This window comes from Cottoperca gobio, chromosome 17 (assembly GCF_900634415.1).
Source record: "Cottoperca gobio chromosome 17, fCotGob3.1, whole genome shotgun sequence".
Taxonomy (NCBI): domain Eukaryota; kingdom Metazoa; phylum Chordata; class Actinopteri; order Perciformes; family Bovichtidae; genus Cottoperca; species Cottoperca gobio.
In genome coordinates, this window is record NC_041371.1 from 6,340,847 (window position 1) to 6,362,161 (window position 21,315).

At 43.0% G+C, this 21,315-nt stretch overlaps 1 protein-coding gene across 8 annotated transcripts in view; it reads left to right on the plus strand.

Annotated features, from left to right (window-relative positions):
- Positions 1 to 21,315, plus strand: part of ptprfb (protein tyrosine phosphatase receptor type Fb) — a 153,710-nt gene that overhangs the window by 81,664 nt on the left and 50,731 nt on the right. For 3 of the 8 annotated variants that reach the window (XM_029452965.1, XM_029452966.1, XM_029452970.1), the window contains exons 5-12: positions 2,890 to 3,078; positions 4,832 to 4,849; positions 7,228 to 7,338; positions 14,225 to 14,494; positions 15,330 to 15,911; positions 16,281 to 16,414; positions 16,954 to 17,098; positions 20,422 to 20,727. In XM_029452965.1, the coding sequence (XP_029308825.1) occupies positions 2,890 to 3,078; positions 4,832 to 4,849; positions 7,228 to 7,338; positions 14,225 to 14,494; positions 15,330 to 15,911; positions 16,281 to 16,414; positions 16,954 to 17,098; positions 20,422 to 20,727 (1,755 nt within the window). The remainder of the gene's footprint in view (positions 1 to 2,889; positions 3,079 to 4,831; positions 4,850 to 7,227; positions 7,339 to 14,224; positions 14,495 to 15,329; positions 15,912 to 16,280; positions 16,415 to 16,953; positions 17,099 to 20,421; positions 20,728 to 21,315) is intronic. The other 5 variants (XM_029452967.1, XM_029452971.1, XM_029452969.1 and 2 more) reach the window with 2 other exon arrangements.

The following is a 21,315-nucleotide window of genomic DNA, read 5'->3' on the forward strand; positions in this document are numbered from 1 at the left end:
AAGTTGCGGAAGGTAGATTTAGCAGGAAATAGAACAAATCTTATTAAATTCACCTCAAAATATGGTATGTCAGACTTCTCAATCCTCAGTACAATCCCTGGGGTGACTGGCTAGGTGTGATTGACAGGATCCGTGTCATGCCTCATAGAATCGATTGACTTCCACCATACAGTTACTTTGTACTAGACCTAGAGGGAAGCTACACCATTTTCTGGCTGAGAGATGGAGTGATTTGGGGGGCCCGACCATGTGTTACATGTACAATATGAACACCAGGACATTGGTCGATGAAAGATCAAGCACCTGCTCGGAGACATCTCTAGACACTTTTAATACATTGGGACACAACATCCATCGTTGTACATGTGCGTACACGTCTATATTCACAAGGCTTTTGTCCTTTGTTCTTCACCCATATCATAATGTGGCTGACAGACTGGCACTGCATAAAGAAGGTTGTTAAACAATGAACCCTGACCACCTGAACCCTTAGCAACTGTGCCTCCCACCCCAGTGGATGTGAGCATCAGTAAATTGGGTCCATGTGTCAGTAGGCACAAAGGGACCTCCTCTCAGGTGATCTGTGGTCATTATGAACATGTTCTTAGTGAACTGTAAGTAGACAAGACTGGAGTTCAGCTCTCTAGGTTTGGTATAATTAATGGACATACCATTGCACCTTAAAAGCAGAATAGAGTCAATTTTCTTGCTCATCTTTGGCCACAGAACTCTCTCTCTGTCTGTCTGTCTCTCTCTCTCCCTTCTACCTTTTCCTTTCTCTTTGAAGGTTAGAGAGAGCAAACCACAGAAGAACACAGGGCGCTTCTGTTACCATTATTCACACAATGACAAATTGTACAGTACTAGTTCATTGTGCTGTAGTTGTCTGTTTCGTAGAGGTATCCTGATTTCATTTGGGATGTCTGAAAACAAATCCTATATCGTTAGACAGGAAGTAAGCCTCACCACAAAGATAAGAGGCCATGCAGATATCTGTCAGCTACATCTGAATATGAGACGATCCGGGCTACGGGCCAAACACAAGGGTGAAAGCAGGAACAACTGTTCTCCTGGGGATCAGAACAAAGTACACCCATGCACCTATTCATGCTCAAGCCATATAGGTTTACATATGGATTTTTGACTCAGACAAGCCAAGTGAAGAGGAACAATCCCTTTCAATGCATCTCTGAGGCGCCATCTTAAGTTAAAGACAATCAAAACATTGGTCCACAACATAAATGTCTGCTTAAGATTAAGAAAATAGAAAAAGTGCACCAATAACACTTTGAGTGGAGCGAATGTCTTCTACAACAAATTAGATTTTTAAAGGTGCATTTATTGGGTCTTGGGGAATCACTTCTTGCCGCCACAAGCTTATAGTTTGGGTTTTCCTACATACAAGAGACGACCGTGTATTGTCCTTCTCATAGCTGATGAGAGACAACCTTGTATCACTTGCACCACAGCCCACAATGGACACTGTAACAAAGATATTTGCTTTGTGTCTGATGAGTTTACGGTGAACAACAGCTTTCATGTCTTAATTAATTAAGGAACTTTGCAAAGAATGCTGCTCTCTCCTCCTCCTACATGCACACTGTTGTAATCACAGTCTTACATGGTTGACCAGTCCAGGGTGGGAGTCTGAGATTAAAGTGCGCCAAGACATCTTGTTTGTTTTGTTCTCCTCCCCTATCCTGACACAAACTGTCTTGAATGCATTGTAATCAGTAGATCATTTTAGAGGACCGTTCAGTTTGACTCTTGTAGCATTGTAATCCTGTTCTGGACACAGTTCCTAAACCAAATCTCCGTCTTGTATTAAGTGTGTTCATCCCTGTAGACCAACTATCATGTGCTTATTGTTAACCTGCAGTTAGGTATCTTCTCATGGTGAAATGAGAAAGTAGGGAGTTCCGATCATTAGCACTGTTCTAAGGATTTCGTTTTTAGCACTTTGGCCCCCGGGACACATCTGCACATGAGGAAAAAGATGAAAGAGATTACAAGTTTAAGAGCAAGCTGATAATGAGACTTCTCAAGGGCCATCGGGTTTCCTCTTTATTAACGCTGAGGTTAAATTAGGGTTTATTATGAGGACAGGAGGGAGGGGGGTCGGATTTAGGATTTGCAGCACACTTGGGTCATGTTAATGTGATAAATCTCGTTTTTTTCTACGTTGTCTACTTTTGTAAGGTGTCTGTTTAACTGTAACGACGAGACTCTTAAGTTTTCCATATTAGAAATTAAATGTCAACGGTAGACACTGGGTGTTGGGATGAACCTCCTCCTGATGACTTTTAGAATCCGATATGCAAATAATCCAGGACTACTGTATATATTGTTCATATGTTGATAATCTTATGGTATGATGTCACTATATATTTGAGAACAACCTTTCACCAACTTTTGTTTTAAGGATTATACTTAATGTGTTGTCATGGTTATGCTGTTACATTCATTATGATGAGTTGGATTATTCAAATAGCTTTGTTTAGCTGGCTAAGCCTAAAGCGGTTCATTCATGCATGGGTACCGAGAGACAGATTGCAATCCTTCCTCTGTCAAAACCTGCAATAAGCCTGCTGTGATAATCAATCAGATTATTTTTCAACCACATTTAAAATCCAAATCATACCAGATCTCCAATTCCCCTGTAGTATATTCTGCTCTTGGACATTGTTTTGTTTGTGTGTTTGCTTTGTGATTACTGTTTGGTCTTTAGCATCTGAAATGTATTTGCTCTTTTTCATCCTCTTTCCTGTCCTTGCCAGCTCAAAAGTGTAAAAAAAATATATTTTCCTCTTCTTGTTTCCCCCCCCCCCCATTTTTTTGCTATGTGTGGCTCTGGATATACAAAAAAAATCTGCCTTTGCACATTTTCAGAGAACCAGATCCCCCATGGCTTCCCCACCATTGATATGGGTCCCCAGCTGAAGGTGGTTGAAAGGACCAGAACTGCCACCATGCTGTGTGCCGCCAGCGGAAACCCGGACCCTGAGATATCCTGGTTCAAGGACATGCTTCCTGTGGACATCAGCAGCAGCAACGGGCGCATTAAACAGCTTCGCTCAGGTACAATTTGTTTTGATCTGATTTTAATTTCTTGAATGTGTTGCATACAGATAATGTAAATAGAGCAAAGGCAAGTTGCATAAAACAAGATACGGTCAAATACCAACAGATATGAGACACGTTAGACCTGAGGATGATATGAAAAGAAAAAAGGCCTTTGTTGTGATGCATGTATTCTCTTTCATCACAAAGGACATAAATGCTATTCAAAGTGTGTCACCTTGGTTAGTTTAATTCACAGCTGCAGCCACTTACAGTTACACAGAAGTTGGAATAAAGTTATTCCTGCTATCTTTGACAGTGATGCATGAGCTTGTAACCATCCAAAAAACAGAAAGAGATTTCTTTCACCATATTAAATAATCCATAATCCCCCTTTAAACATGCAGCTGGCTGACAATGAGGCCAGCCGATGATGCATGAGCTCGGATTCAACTTTGCAACACCACAAATTGTATGAAGTGCTCTTTGTCCACAGTATCAGTCCACTTGATAAATAAACTGTTCTTGCCTAACCTGGATCAGACTGAAAAGGTGCAAGGTGGAAAGATTAGTGGCTTTTGACCAGATTCCGTCTTGTGACTCCTTACTAAATCTACCTCACTTAGAGAGTGTCAGGCCAGGCTACAGGTCTGAGGCCCCAAAGATTATCGACGAGAGCCACTCCAGAAAAAGCCTGGCGCTAGAGCTGCCAAGTGGAAGCCTAATACAGGTCACTGGAGTATGTTTACTTGGACTGTCCATGTTCTTGCTGCCCTTTTAAAAACACAACCCACATTAGATACAGATTCCTCACAAAACTACTTAATTGTTTGATAGTGTTTGTGTTATAACAATGAGAAAACTGTTCCTAAAACCATGATCTTTTTTTGATTTTACTTCTAGCAATAAACTTTTAATTAGTTTTCCATCTCGCAAATAGTGAGAGCGCCTGAAAATATGCTGATATGTTCTGCCCTCAGACTAACAATTCTTTTCATCCAGCACCTTTTTCTTGACATCTGGTGCCGCATCACAATTTACATTTCTGCATATGACCTGAAATGTGGCCAATTTTGCCAAGTGCATTAATTTTCCACAGTTTAACAGAAAAGGTGAACCCAGTTCCTCTTATTGTATTATAAGCGCTCAATTTCTAGTGAGTGCACAGGCACATTTGGTCTATCTTTTCACACAAGTCATTCACTCTGTTGAGATACTAACCTCTTTTCAATTTAATACCTCTGACCTGAATGTGTTTTGCTGTGCATCATTCTATTTACTGTGTATGACTTTCATTCATTTCTCTTAACCCATTTTACTAACTGCATTCTGCACAAATGCAGTCTGTACAAAGAGTACGGCCTTCTTCAATTAAAAAAGCTTCATAAAAAAATGTAATCTGCTTGAATTGCATACTATTTTAGTTCTACTATGAAGCACATGTGGCTCTAGCTGTTGTCTGCCAATGCAAAAGTAGCAGCGTTATGTTACACAATGTTTACCTGAATGAACGTATCTTTCTCAAAGGCTGTGGTTTTTCTTGGTCATTTACAGACAACATGTACAGTCCGAGCTGTAAACGTGCTTCGTAGCATTGATTAAGTACACTGAACTTTGTCACATTGCATTTAAATGGCTTCTACTTCTGTTTCAGTTTTTTCCTCCTTTTTATCTGTGGCCTGTCAGAAGCCATGTTTTTCTCTCCCACTGATATAAGTGGATTTCTAACTAATCTCTCAACCCTGTTTGCATCGAAATTACTCCCACCTAGGTGGTACACCAATTAGAGGTAAGGATGACAAAGTGTGTTGGAAAATCACGTCCACACCATTCCCTCACATCCACATCAGACTCCTGCATTCCCCCCCAAACGCCACTTCACCAGGTTCATCAACGCTGTTAGCGCCGAACCACCCTTTTCCACTCCCCCCTTCGTCTCTTCCCAACATGTCCTGTCTGCTGTCTGCTCCCCAACAAACAAATTATCACCAACCCTCAAGTCAGGAGAATGGAAAAGCAATAGCAAGTACAAGGTGTTAGCTTGTCCACACACACACACAAATTAACATTTTTCGGCTTCAGCCTCTCTGACTTTTTTTAGCGAAAGAGGTGAGGAGTTGCATTTTTAACTAAAGGCCACTGTGGCCACAAGAGGATCTACCTGCCTCCCCTATGCATCCTCAATGTAAACTGAAATGGCTGCATTTGCATACAGTATATGCAGCTTTGCCCCCCAGCATCAGAACAGGATGGCTGCTCGAGATTGTTACGGTGGAAGCTTCAACACCTTTTTATGGTAATCATGCGCTCTCCCCCTGAATGAAAGAATGATTTACATTCAACAACAGTGAAGTAAATATTGGACGTCTGGGGCAAGCTGAATACATTTCAAGCTACTAGCTGTCTGTCTCACTGTCCACGCGTCCTTGGCTGCTAATAAAGCCCACATTCCTGTGTTTAACTCTTTAGGAGTTAAGGCAGCCTTTGTGCTCCTCGTGTAAGTTCTGCACTAAAATGAGCTTGTAGAAGTTTCGCCGTTGTTTGAGAAGGTGGAAGTAATTGAAGGGCTTTATTGTTGCAGCTCTGACAACTGCCATAGCAGTAACCTTGTACATTTCTGAAGTACTCACAATGTTTTCTCCCATGGGAGAACGGGCCGATTGACAGATTGGTGACACCAGCATTAGTATGCAGGTGCATGTCATTGCTGAATCAGACAGCGATGAGCTCAGCGTGCAGAGCAAACACCTTGGAGAGATATGTTGTCATGAGATCTGAGGTGATGTTATCACATGTTACTGCCCCGCCCTGTTTCACTTCTCTTTTTTGGTCTCGTCTTGATTCGAGTCCCCTTTGGTTGGTGGTGAACCTGTTTGTTGTATTCATCTCATACTGCATGATGTGAAAATAATGTATCCTGACATCATCGTATACTGAGTATTTTTGTCATTTCGAAACTGCATGGTGGCTGGCTGCTAGTACCATGCTGTTTTGGAGACTTGGTAAATGTTATCACGCGCTTGTGACATACATATGTACTGCTGAGAGAAATAGTTTTGTTTTTAAACATGTATCTTTTTTAAATTGTGGGAATGCAGGTAAGTTTTGCTGTTTCAAATTAAACCTCGTCCAATCTGTCCGCCATCTGCAATTCAGTAGCAATGATTATATGATGGTCATGGACATGGTGTGTCAAAATGACCATATAAAGAGAGGTCTCATGGGCTTTCATGCTTTGTTACAAACAACATGTTAGCCTTCTGTCTGATGACTACAGCTTCTTGGGATTGTGAATACTAATCTAAGCCATCTGGCTGAGGAGTTTTTCCCTTGAGGGCTTCGGTGAGACATGGTGAAATAAGTTGGTAATGAAAAAACACAATTATGACCTCACTGCTAAATGCTCAACACAGATTGAAGAAAAGATACCTGCACTGGCAGTTGCTTTTCAGCAACAGCCTAGGCCATGAAGTAAATAATAACTTAGATGAACAGTCATCAGTTATGTTCATTATTCATTAGTTCAACAATTTGAAAACATTATTTACTCTCAGCACAGACTCTAACAACGCTTAAACAGAGTAACGTTCCTTTTCGAGGCCAATAAGTATAAATAATGTCCTTTGGTAAAACTGTGTAAAACACAGATTGCACAGTTGTTGATATTAGGCAGCAGGCTAATTAGTTCTGTAGATATAACCGTCAGATCTTATCCTTTCTGCTGCTTTTGTTGTGGTTATTCTCAAGTATAGCTTAGCTTCGTCCTGGCTGCGATAGAAAACCCTCTGACATAAACACGCTTTTCAATTATTTCCATAAGCAGAAGGCCTAATGAGACTTTGATGGTTGTGACATGTTATTCCGATGATTAATTGACCCTCGGTCACGGTCTTTTTTTTTAATCCTTAACACGACTAGGAAAATATTCTCTTAGCAGTTTCATTAAATTTGCCAAATCAGCTAAATTGTAATGTTGTCGTAAACTATTTCTTGACAAAACTGCATCCATATCATCAGGACACTAAATCATGCACAACCTGGGTTAGACTGGTTGACTACAGGCTCTCTAGTGAGTCAATGTACAGATATCTGCTGTGGTTTCATGCCAAATTACATCTCCTACTCCACAACTGTCAAGACAGCTAAATTTGTTAATCCTCTACGCAGGAGCTCTGCAAATTGAGAACAGCGAGGAGTCCGACCAGGGGAAATATGAATGTGTTGCCATGAACAGCGCTGGGACCCGCTACTCCGCTCCTGCCAATCTCTACGTACGAGGTAAAGTCAGTTTCAAATGTTGTGTCTGTTTCTTTCTAAATGTTCACTTGTTCTGCCTTTAGAGACACCGTGCCTCCAATGGTAGAGCCACCCAGGTGATTTCACTTACTGTGGCTGATAAGAACTCTTCTCAGGAGTGTGTAGGAGTGTGCAGGCTGTGTTTGATTGACATCTTTCTCACTCTCCTGTCAGCTTTGTTGCACCTGTCAGGGTGGGACAAATCACATCTTTGTAATTCTCATTGGCACATGGAGTAATTCTCGCCGTGGCTCTGCCCACCTTCAGCCTGAGCAGAGCTCTAATTAGCCGAGATAAGTGAATACACCTGTGTAGAACACTGGGCCCTTTGATTGTTGTGTAATTTCCACATTTGATGACCACATTCATCCCACTATTTCTCTCTTTTTCTCTCCCACAACCAATTCTCTAACCATTATTCTTGCCATGCCATTCCTCCCATACCACTGAGTTAAACTAACCTCAACCTGCAAATTCGACCAGGTGCGTCCTGTGAAAACAGCTGCATTGAACCGTTTCCTCCGCTGGCGTTAAAAACCTATGCCAAGCCTCATTCCTTTTTTATTTTGACTGTATTGAAAGGCTCCATTATTCTTCCCGCACAACCCAGAGCTCCTAAAGGCGTGGAGGGGTCTGGAGTTTCAGGGTTTGTTTTTGCTGCGGTGTCTTCGTGAGCAGACTAATGCAGGGAAAGGGCAGCATTGTACCCATCCTGGAAAAAGCTGGTATAGGAGAGAGAGTAGTCTGGGTCAGCCCCTGCGGATAACACCATGTCTGATGTACATGAAACAGAATAGCTGCTCCTCTTGTTAGTGTGGGTGGATGAGGGGGGGGAGTGAAAGTGTCAGGGTAAGAAATCCTCGGCTATCACTTCATAATTTAGCTAAAAGCGTATACATTAGTGTATCAGACGGCCTATTATGGAGTGATACCATTCTCTCTTTCCATCCATCACGATAAAATAAATGTTTCTCTTATACCTCAGACAGAAAAATACAAACCAATGCTTCTTTTGATGAGAATACTATTTGTATACAACATTTCTCTCACTAAGATGTGCACGACTAATGTTTTGAATCAGTATTTTTCATAGAGAAAAGTATCCTAAAACATATTTTCCAACAGACAATAGCTTCTCCTGGATCAGATGAATCAGAGATAAAAATCAGCCCCAAGGACTACAGCAGCATCACATTCACAGATTAAACACTGCGGGCTCCAGAAGGTTTAGATCTTAAATCTTGACAGGGGGAGGTAGTCAGCCAAACAACCAAGGCGAGGGAGGGATCTCGCCTATTAATCAGGGCATGTCTGTCACAGGTGCAAACGCAGCTTTTTTTCCCCCCACAGAGGTAATTACAGTATTTGTGTGGCGTGGCGCCAGCAGGGACCTCGGGCCCAGCTAGTCTGTAACACCACCCAGGTAGCTGTCAACCCATTGGCCCCGACACCAACTTTTCTCACCAGCCTCACCACACCAGTGAAGAGATAGAAATCAAACCGACCGTAACCTTTTCAAATTGTACTTGTCTGGAAGGGAGAACAAAGCTTCCAGCTATGTTTTCACTCCGTCTTTGTTACTGCTGCAAGAATGAGGAAACGGGACCTGGGGCTGTGCTATCACAGGGCTGCTTGATTGGGTTTAAAACATGAGGGACTCAAGACAAGTGGCCTTTGACATGTGTCTCTTCCTTTCCTGTTGTTATATGTTTCGGTTTATATTCCGAGACACCAGAGGGGAGATTTAGGGACTGACAACATCTGCCTTCAAACTTGTAAAGGTAACAAGCTTTGGAAGCAAACATGTCATTTGACAATTGTTACATTTTACAGAGGTGATGTGAAGCTGCAGGCTGTTAACATGCTGTTGATTCCAATTTCAAACACAAAATAAATATAATACTTGGGCTATTAACAAATAAATACAACAGCGTTACAATTCTTAATGCATTGTGATGTACAACATACTGCAGTGCTAATACCAACTGTGTTTTAACATTTCATTTTGTACTTTTGAGTAAATATTATAAGAATCTATCACTTGATTTAAAATCCAGCATCTTCTAAGAACTCCAACTGCCCTGGTTAGAACAGTAAGTGAAGCCTTGAAATGTCAATACTGTTACCACCGCTTGAAGGTGACTTAAAAAGATAACCATGGGAGAACGAATTGTGGTATTATTCTCTATCAACCCCCCTCTATCATCCGCCCACATACACAGACACACACAAACACACACACCTGTCAGACTGCCTTTAAATGGCTTGGGGAACAGGTTGGTGTTTTGTGTCTGCGAATGTGTTTCTGTTTTTGTTCCACTCACTGTAGCTACCTGATCCAATTCCTGTTTGCAGGTACACAAACGTATTGCCAGCTCCACCATCACCACCCTTGTCTTGACATTTTAGAGCCGCAAGAGAATGATGTCCTCATATTTCTGTGTGGGAGGGGAGAGGGTGAGACCAACAGGAGGGGGTGGGGGGTGTCTGCTCATGGATTGTTTTCTCCTTCCTGTCTGTGCATTTATTTACGTCCTTCCACTTCTCATCCATTAAGAGTGTGTGCGTGTTTGTCGGTGTGCAGGTGCGAGCGCACCTTGTTTGCTGTGGGGCGATTTTGGTGACCCTCCTCTAAAGGTAGACTCCATTAACGTGGGCAGAATCACAAGCGTCCTTTGCATGAGCGCTCATTTGTCAGGCGCTTATCCCACAACGGAGGAGGGATGTCAGCTTCTGTCTGCTGGCTCTCCTTCATATATCCATGTGACATGTCAATATGTCACAGAGGATAAAGTGCTGCAGTCGGGGCTTTTCTCTTACCAAAATATCTTCATACTGTTCTATGTGTGTGTCTGGGTGTCAAGGAGGGAAATTCAGGACAATTTTATGGAAGAAGAAGAGTGGATACAGTTTTACAGTATTAGGAGAAATGCCCCGTAATTATAAAACGATTAAACTTCAAAGTTTTGTAACAGTAAGTGTGACATCAAACTAAAGTAGATTTGTTAATTGTAATACCAAATGGTGAAGATGAATAATACTAAATCATTTGTAAAAGTGAGGTTCCCTCCCTGGTACAGTATGTATGTATGTATGTATGTATGTATGTATGTATGTATGCATTACATTGCCTCTGTATGCCATGTCACTAACCTCCACTGTGTCAACGCAAACACTTTTCTGTTTCACTGTGTTTGTCTTCCTCTCCACTTTGTATCTTTCATTTCATCGCTCACCTCCATCAAATCACTTCATCCACAAACAGATCAGCGTGAAGGTTTGTCAATTTCACTTTTAATCCCCTCCCTTTCCATTTAGGTGGGGTCAACCACCCTTTACAGCCCCTCTGATGATGACACTGATATCCCTTCCCTGAAAAAGCAAAATATAAATAATAGCTCTCCCTAATCCATGTAGTGTAAATGTGTTGTGTGTGTGTTGCATGAATTCCTGAATAGTTCTCGCATGCCTTCCAACGCCACTCCCCCAAACCTTGTTTCGACCAGCCTTGCCAAGACACACAAGGAGTCCCCGTAAAGTTTGCTTGAGTCATTATTAGATCTCTGTTATGTTATGTTGCTGTGCACTCTAACCAACTGCACCCATATTGTCAATGTCAACCACATCCACCAAAAGCCATAGTTCCTTTCACCCTCATACTTTCCATCCGCCTCTGTAGGCCCATCAGAGGTGTGTGATGGATTACAACCGGATTTGTCAGGTATTTAGACAGTGACACCCCTGCTCTCCCACTGAGAGACATGGGTATCAGAACTGACAAAGCTGTTCTCGAGGGATTATGTCTGCTTTACCGCCATGGGCATCCTCTACCCAGAGACTGACGGATGTGATAGGCAAATGTTAGCCTAATGAGGAGACAGACATCTACATCTTCGTGGGATACAACACGTTTATTATGTTGTGTTGTAAGCGTTTTGAAAGGAATGATAGTTTTACTAAGTTTACTGCATAGAAGCTTATCATTAAAGACATTAAGGAAGTAGGTAATACCAGGAGATTGAACCTCTGTTTAAGAGTTAATGGATGATGACATTGACATTGTCCAAGAGAGAGTTAATGTTTTGGAAACCATCTGCAAAGCACTGCTGTTCAAAGAGCTGACCTATAGAATATTTAAGAATGAGCTGGCAGTGTGCTGACAGGGGGGATGATCAGCCATCATGGCTGCATCGTCGCCCAGTGCTGCTGCCAGGAAGCCTGGGAGCAGCACCGACTCTGTGCCAGTTTGCTCCAATATTGATTGACTGGACAGGTTCTGCTATCCTTGGGCACTTTGTCAAGGCAGTTAAATTTATAGGTATCCAGCAAGCAGGCATGCAGAGTGGAGACGGGGCTTATTTTGTGGTTTTGATAGAGTCCCGGAGCCTGTCTCTCCAAGCCGCTCTCAACAGGAGAGAAGCTTCGGAGGAATCGATAACAATTACCTGCCCTCTAGTCATTTTGTTCCACAGCACCTCTCCAAACTTAACCGCACGCCATGAATTATTCACAACATTAAGTGTTCAATATACACAGGCCCCATTGACTGACTGCTCTTAGCACTGTTTAGTCTATGGAATCATGAACGAATAACAGATACTTTGAGCTTAATGGTCTTACATTAGGGCCGCTCCTCTCAGGTTTCTCTTTTTTTATACAAGCATATGTTTTGAAAAATAGCAGCACTTGGTGAATGTTGCAGTTGTGTGAGAAGACACATGTGGTCATCAACATAAGTGCCACACTAACGCTTTTTTCTCCTGAAATGTTCAAAGGATAGTGTGTTGTGCATTTGTCGCACTGGAAATCAGACGTTTAGTCATTTATATGAGAAAACTACATCATGTTCCTCTTTTTATCTTCCTCTCCCAGAGTACTCAGGCTTGTGATCCCATCCCATATCTCTCCTCAGCTCCCGTGCATGCTTCGCTTGAGAATGTCGTCCCTGTCCTGTTCCCAGGCTGGTAACACTACTTGGCCTGTCCACTGTTTTCATTTAGAAATCATCCATATGCCTGTGAACCTCAGAAAACACATGTCATGGCTGATGCTAATCTTTCTGGACCGTTAATATGTGTCACTTTGTCCCTGCATGAAACTCTTTATATGGTAGAAAGTCTCTAAAGTTGTGGCTTCTTGTTCATCGAGACCTTTTGGTAAACTTTACATTAATATGAATAGTAAACGGTCGTCATTACTCTGTCTTAAACCTTTCCTCACCTCTTAACTGTTCCCGGTGTTACATTGATTTCTTTGTGTTTGCCACACACCCTCTGAAAAGGTTAGTTCTTATAAAACAAACTACAAAGTTTTGATTTATACGGGTAATTGTGTGAAACAAACAAAAGCCTAAATCCAAAAAGTGCATGAGTCAATGTGTTTTGTGGCTCAGACTTGGGATATTAATATATTTATGAGATATCGAGCCAAGTAGTTTAAGCCCACATGATTGTATTGATTTTCTTTAAAACCAGCAGCAGGTCTTCTATATATGGCACCTCAATTATTTTTGGGAAAAGTCAGATGAATGTGAACCAGGTCCCCCTTATTATGGTACGGTCCAGAGAACCAGCCTTCTCCTGACTGGAATCTCAAAAGGTGCTTTTGTGTTTTTCATTTCGCCACATAATGAGGGGAATAACAAGCATGGCTATAACAACGTTCTGGTTCAAATTAGATCGGGGAGGGAGTGGTGAAGGGTGGGGGGGGGGGCGGGACGGGTTAGAAAGGGAAGGTGGAGAGAGACTCACATTTGAAAATCCATTTTCATGGAGACCGGTGCAAAAGAGCAATTACAGTCAAGGACTTTTTTTCCCAGCGAGACACAGAGATGTTGTAGTGCATTAGGGGAAACAAGCAGTATACATTCTGCAGGGATCGTGTACGCTGCAGTGTTTTGAATACATACGACCAGCAGTCAAGGGTTAGCAATAATGCGTCCTCGCCAGGGAGCTAAATGTTAGGGTTGGTTTCACTTTTGCCATAATCAAGGTTAAAGAAGTCAGAGCTCCTCCTTTCTTACATTCTGCACTTTCTGTGGAAATGTACAGCGTCTCATACGTTTAACAGGTCTGACAATGACGGATGTTTACAAAGCACTGGGAAGTTCTGTTTTATTTGCCATGTCAGGCAGATAACTTTGTTATGGTTGCCAAAAGTTTACCAGGAAAAGATCTGAAGTGTGTAAATATGGCAGGCATTTCTTGTGTACCTTTATTTAGAGAGAAAACAAGTCATATGTAAATGCTGGATGCCTGTTTATTCTGGGCCAGCTTTTCAGTATCGCATGGAGCCTCTGCATCGGTGTTTGCCTAGTCCCTGGCGACGTCAACGGGCCTTTCTTGTCTCCATGGGAACCCTTTTTAATGTCAGCCTATCTGCATATCACAACTGCACAAAGAGAGGGGGGGGGGGGGGGGGGGAGAGAGGGAGAAAGACAGGCTGAGCAGAAGGAGCCAGAGAGAGGGAGCAGGAGGAGAAATCAAACAATGCCATCTCCACAGGGTCCCTCAATGATGCAACTCTCGCTACCATTTGACACTCTGACAAAAGAGGTCCAGACATAGTCTCCAGCAAAACTGGGCTAGTTTTTAAATTATATCCCCTTTTGTAGGCAAGAGGATAAAACACCCCCTCAAAGTTTTCTCGTGAATTTCCAGAGCCATTTTGTGACAGTCCCATTATTCCCATTGTGCTCGCCTGCACATTAGGACAAAAGCGATCAGCCCTCCGTTCGGGTAGCTTTTCTGAGTTAGCTTTTAGCCTTGTGGTGGATGAAGACCATTCATGAAATCACTTAAAACCGTCATATTCACCTGACATATCCTACCTATTCACTATTTTCTCCTGCCTCTCTTCATCCCCTTAGTGCGAAGAGTTCCACCCAGATTCTCTATTCCACCCACCAACCAAGAGGTGATGCCAGGCGGCAGCGTCAACCTGACATGTGTGGCAGTGGGCTCGCCGATGCCCTACGTCAAGTGGACAATGGGCCAGACGGAGCTGACCAAGGAGGAGGAGATGCCCTTGGGACGCAACGTGCTGGAGGTCACCAACATCCGTGAGTCGTCCAACTACACCTGCGTGGCCATTTCCTCTCTGGGCATGATCGAAGCCACCGCTCAAGTCACTGTCAAAGGTGAGGACTGTTGTTCAGACTTGTTGTTCTTTCTATCTATGTGGGAGGTTGTTGTTGTGACGATGATTTGAGTCGCCCACAGATCTGATAATTACATTTTATAAAACAGAAATAACCACTTTTAAAAGGCCTCTGGAACTCCTCGTACATAATCATCGCTGCGGTCGTTGTGCGCTGGTATGTGTTTCTTTGTTTCTCCTGAGAGGTAAAAATGGACTGTTGTTTGTTTGTCTCTCTCTGCTTCTTTCTTCGTGTTTGTTGAGTTCTTTTTTTCCCCCTATCAAAGTGTTTGTGTGAATGTTGCTCTACCCACCTGTGTTTGCGACTGTGTTGTCTACCGATCGCAGCCTCTCTTATCAGTTGCAGTCTGTATTGATCCCACTTTCCACTCAACTGATCGATACACAGTCGTTTAAAGGGTCCACAGCAACACAGACACCTTCTTCGAGGAAACCATAATGAAGACCCTCTGTTTTGTTTGCATTTGTTGTACAGTCACAACAGGGACCACTCTTGCAATTTTCTTGTATTGTCAGTAATGACCAGGCCGGTTATAAAACACAAAATTGGGTTTTCCGTCTAGCTTTTCTATTCATTTGAGGATAATAGCTGCTGACAGCAGTATAAGGATTAGCTTATAAAACAATCATTTCAGTGCTATGAGTTACAGAATGGAGAATTACATGACCAGTCATGCCTTTTCTCCACAAGAGCTGATTTTAGCTGTATTGTGCCTAAATTCTGAGAATCATGGTATCAAATGTGTCAGATATCCAATTTCTCCGAAAAGTCCCTTCTTGATATCAAAGCTAATACCTCCCTTCTCTTTCCTCAGCCCTGCCAAAGCCCCCTACCTCCCTCATTGTGACTGAGACCACAGCCACCAGCGTGACTCTCACCTGGGATTCTGGAAACCCAGAACCCGTCTCCTACTACATGATCCAGTACAAAGCCAAGTCCTCAGACAATGGCTTCCAGGAAGTGGAAGGTGTGGCGACTACCCGTTACAGCATTGGTGGACTTAGCCCCTACTCTGAGTATGAGTTTAGTGTCATGGCTGTCAATAACATTGGCCGCGGGCCGCCCAGCGACCCCGTGGAGACGCGCACTGGTGAGCAGGCCCCGTCCTCGCCACCTCTGCACGTCCAAGCACGCATGCTGAGTGCCAGCACAATGCTGGTACAGTGGGAACAGCCTGAGGAACCCAACGGGCAAATCAGGGGCTACCGGGTCTACTACAGCTCGGACATGACGGCGCCGCTCAGCGCCTGGCAGAAACACAACACCGATGACAGCAGTCTGACTACCATCTCAGGCCTGACTCCTGATATCACCTACAGCCTCAGGGTGCTGGGCTTCACCTCTGTAGGTGATGGGCCACCTTCTGACGTCCTGCAAGTCAAAACCCAGCAGGGAGGTGAGCAGCCAACCACTGTGTGCTCATTAATGTGTGTATGTTCATGTGCACATGTCCATTTAGCCTGCGTCAGTTGTGTAACCGCCTCTAATTGTACATACATATAGTGTTAGACAAGGTAACAGCTTAGGTTAGGCATGTATAGTTGGCTGAAGTATTTTATTTGTGTATCGTCTGTATCTACAGCATGTGGGAAAGGCTATTTGTGTATTTGTTTGTATCTGCCGAGCAAATGCCTTCTCACACAGTCAGATTTTTGGGAAGTGGTTATTGTTGCTGACACTGTGGAGAACATTTAGCTTTAGTAATGTGCTTTTTTTAGTCCCTTTAATTCTTCAACCTCTTGTCCTCTCGCCCCTCTGTGCCCAGTCCCTGCACAGCCATCCAGCTTCGAGGCTGAAGCCGAGCTGGACAGCCGCATCATGCTAACATGGCTGTGGCCCGTACAGGACCCCATCATTAAGTATGAGCTGCAGTACTGGGAGTCTGACTCAGAGAACAAGGTCAGAATAACAGCATGAAGTTATAACTATTGTATGATTGTATGGTTTTTTCTCCTACATTCCATCTTTCTCTATCTGTCTATCTATATATCTATGTATATACTGTTTCTCATTTGCAGAAGGATTTATCTTCCTCTTTATGATGCACTTTCTCTGAATGGGATGCCTCTGCTGCAGACATATTATTGTAGTAATGCAGTCAACTCCCAAGCTGATGTGAAATATTCACTGTAGTAACAGACAGCAAAGTTGTTTGGTCTCTCTGTTTTGTAGCTGGACCACTGCACCCGCTGTAAACTAGAGGACAATTTGTTTTTTGGAACGAGTTGCTCTCACATTTGGCTGCTTTCTCTCCTCTGTATGCGTGTAGGAAGGAGAGACAGCAGTCGAAGCTTTAGGATTTCAGTGGAAGATTAATTCCTACATGTCAAAAGAATACAGCAGGCACTACCCAAATAGCTCAACACATGAAAGGACTTGTGTGACCGTCTTGGGTTTTATTTCAGTGGTATCTTTCTGTCTAATTCCAAACCCTCCAGATACATGTGACCTTCAACCCAGCTGGCTCCTACGCTGTGGAAGGTCTAAAGCCTGACAAATCGTACCGTTTCTCGCTGGCAGCCCGTTCTGAGATGGGTTTAGGCGTCTACACCCAGCCCATCGAGGCTCGCACTGTCCAGTCCAGTAAGTCCACCATTTTTGTCTCTTGTGTTTGTTTCCTCGTTGTCCACTAACCAGTGATTTTGTTGAGCGACAGTCACCCACGACCGGCTGAAGCAGGTTTAAGTTTAGACAGGATCATTTCAAAGAGCTTAAACCAGACAGCGTTGGCAACTTCAATGTCAAGTCAATTTCAGCACAACATAAAATGCTGACAGTGCAGCCATCCCAGTCAGCCTCACGCTTCCTCCACCTCCCCTCTGTCACCAACACTAACCCTCCTGTCCATCTATCTGAGGGCAGGCCCTGTGTTCAGTGTCAAAGGTAGGTTTAATGTGTCCCGTTCCCACATTTGTGAGCTGTGCTGTGTTTTTCCCCCTCATATTATTATGTTCTTTTACAGTGCCAGCTCTCAAAATGTCACTCTCTGCCAACCTGACTGCTGCTTTGCCGTAGTTGCACCGTGCTCGTACCACTTCACCCCGAAGGCTTATGTTCGGTACATTTGTGCCGTTGCGTTTGGCCCCTACAGAACTACATATTATTAAAAACAAAAGGCTTTCTTATGTGTACTTTTGGTTTGGCTTCTATCGTCACAAAAGAAGAGAGCACATAAACACAACAACACGAATATTCAATTTTGGCTTGCCGTCAAGTTACTCATGGAATTAACGTTAATTAGTAACAGCTGATTTGTGCGCACTTGCACTGATGAACACATTTCACACACTCTAATTTTCACTCACATGTGCCGCATAATGCTGCCCTTTAGAGCCTCGCAACACTTGCAGGCTGTGGTGGAAGCAGACAGTAAAGGAAGGAGAAGAATTTACTTAGTAATGTTTTGATTTAAAGGCCGGACAGAAGGAATGGATAACTCTTTGTAATCTTTCCCCATTAGGACAGACACATCCTTGAAGAGCTAACACCTCTGACAGCCACAGTTATATAATCGTCAATTGATATCACAAGTGGTGATGATAATGTGTCCTTGGGCCTCTTGACAGCAGGATTCACAAGGACACAGGACACGGCGGCGGCAGGATGGTGTGCATGAAATAAGCAGCGGCCTTTAGAAGCTTCTGAGGCAAATAGGCGGTGGCAAAGTGTGACATTTTCTAGTGCTGCATTTAAATGGTTAGAATCTTCTTCTTCGTTTTTTAAGATTCAGAGCAATGAACATATGAAACAATCCGCTACCCAGCTAAGGACCTGACAGTCTGTAAAGGTTCTGCGATGCTTTACCTAAAACACAACAGGAGATTATATAAATAAATAATTGAAACTTAGTTGTTCAAGGTGCAATTCACAATCAGATTTTGAACAAAAGGTTATCTCAGAGCGCCCAAAAAATCAGAACATAGGATGGAAACCAAAGACAGCAGTTCTATGTTTGTGTTATATCATTTGGAGGAAGGAGGGGCACGTAGAGGAATCTTATCTTCTTCATATATAAATTGTATCTCTATTTTAAGCCCGCTCTTTGCCTTGCCTCAGAGGCGTTTGTATTTCCTGTGGTGTTGTCCTCCTCTCGTCCAATTTGACTTTGATCTAGTAGATTTTTCATCAGGACATCAATCGCACAATCTATTCTGCAAATCACCAGCATTACTTTTGATTCAGTCACCTTTTGTAAGACACGTGGTGTTGGCAGGTCTTTGTAGTTCCCTCCCTTGTGAGTGAAGGTCTCGCTCAGGAGACTTCTCTTCTGTTAAGATCCAATGCTTTTGGAAAGGTGGAAGGTCATGTTCTGGGATTAGTTTATTGGATTCATATTTGAGCTCACTGTTCATTGCTCTGCTTATTACAAAAGACATTTCAAGGGCATGCTTTGTCACAACACCTTGGTTTGAATTTTATTTTCCTTTTTCTTTTGAAGAGGCGTTGAAAACGTTTGTGATTGAGTTAGATGCATGAACACTATTGTGTTTGTTTTTCCCTGTTTTAATTTTATGTTATACCTCTGGACTTGAGAGTTTACATATATTTCATAATGCTGCTTTATAAGTAATCTTATTTACTGCAGTAATCCTATTATTCCAGACTAATTAGACATGTTATACTGTATATATGTGTGCTTCTACACATACTGTGACGTGTCAGAAGAGTTGTGATTATACAGCAAAGCAGAGTGAGGTGGACTGAATATAACTAAATATGGCATGTCGATATTAGGCCTAAATAAAAGTCATGTTGATGTCCTGTTGGACTATAGTTACCATATAGCTACAACATTGCTGGTTCTATTAGTCATTCAGATCCAAACAGCATGTTGTGGTAGTAAATCTTGAACATTTAGGAATTTGTCCCATCTTTTAATCATAACAATATTGTTTTACAAACCAGATGTTGACAATATCTGGAATGTTCGAGACTGTTATTATGACGTCATTATGAGACAGCCCAGTGTATCTCAGCTGCAGCAGGGTCTGACAAACAGCGTTATGAAGCCCAGAGCTTCCGCATCAACGTGTGAACACGGGTCAACACTTGTCGAGCTCTTGTTCACGCACTCTCACATCTATGACCAGTGTATCGCTCCCTGTACGTACTGCAATAGGCAGCAGAGAGGGACAGTTTGGGACAAACTATGTCTTAATAAAAACATAGCCTTCTCAAAATTTGGCCTATTTTATATTCGGTTCAGCCCACCCTGTAGTTTCATAGCCTCTCGCATAAATGCAGTGCCAAACGCAGCTTCAGCAGTAGCCCGGTAATGTGTTTTTTTGCAGCCAATCTCTCGGTCCAGAGGCAACATCCTGTTTAGTATGGAAGCTTTTTGTATTCAGTATTAAAAAAAAATGTAATATTCAAACTTGCAATGTTAAATAAATATATTATCTACACCATGATTGCACATTATTTGTGAATCTCACAGTCGCCACAGAAAGTGACTCAAAATAGACTTTCATTACAAGGTAGAGGACATATCCAAAAGATGGAATATGCAGGCAGGATAATGGAGAAGCAATATCCTTAAATACAGCACCATTAAAACCAGCTTTGTTTCTTTATAGGGACAACACATAAGGTTACACATTACCATCATTCATGAATATTATATTTGAAGTGAACAGAGTAATGCCACTTACCACTCTTTTCATATTCCAAGCTGAGTGTTTAAAGCCTGTCCCTAGTTTGGCTTTTATAAAATAGAAAATGGCATACAGTAAGTGTACAACTCAAACATATCTTTAAATATTTGTATTTATTTATATAAATATTTATATTTGCTGCTGTACAAAAAGCTTCCACAGTTTTTCTTATGTTTGCTTGTGTTTTAGTTTATTTTTAGTTTGCTTGATCCGTGCCCCCGTCCATGTGATTGTGCTCCCCTTCCCCTGCAGCCCCATCCGCCCCCCCTCAGGATGTACATCTGGTCAGCGTGAGCTCCACCAGCCTCAAGGTGAGTTGGGTGGCACCGCCCGCCGATAGCCGCCACGGCACCATTGTGCGCTACACGGTCAGCTACCAGGCCATGGCTGGAGAGGACACGGAGCGGCATGAGGTGATGGGCATCGGTGAAGACGCCTCCAGCTATTTGCTGGAGAGCCTGGAGAAGTGGACTGAGTATCAGGTGTGGGTGAGGGCACACACTGACGTGGGCCCGGGCCCTGAGAGTGCCTCAGTGAGGATAAGAACCAAAGAGGATGGTAGGTGGACACCTCCCCTTAAGCAGAGTGCTCCCTGACTCTTTTGCTTGGGGCTGCCTGTCACTATCTTCCTTCACAACTTCTACTGCGCATTTCTTTGTGTCCTGTCGATCAGTTTTGAGTTAATGATGATGCGATAATGGTAGCAGAGAGGGTCGTCTTGTCCTTTTCCCGCTTTCCAGCTTCCTCTCTCTTTAACACTTTACATCTTTGGCAGGTGAAGGCTCATCACCCCCGGCCACAGCTCTGCACCACTTTCCTCTGCTTTCACTGTTTGAATTATTTTCTTCTGTTCTTTCTTCTGTTCAGAGAATCAGAAGTGGAGCAGAACCCCCCCCACACACACACACACACACACACACACACTCTGTTCTATTGCTCTTGCCTCTTTTTTCTCACTCGTTCCTCGTGTTGTTGATAGAGAACGGCTGCTCCTCAGAGAGAGACGTCTATAATTAATGTGTTTGAAGTTTGCTGGAACACAGCTACTTTCATACTGAAATTAAGGGCAACACAGACGTCGCTAGACCACATGATGTCCTGCATAGTGTGTATTAGGGACACGGTAGACATAGAAGAACTGAGTCG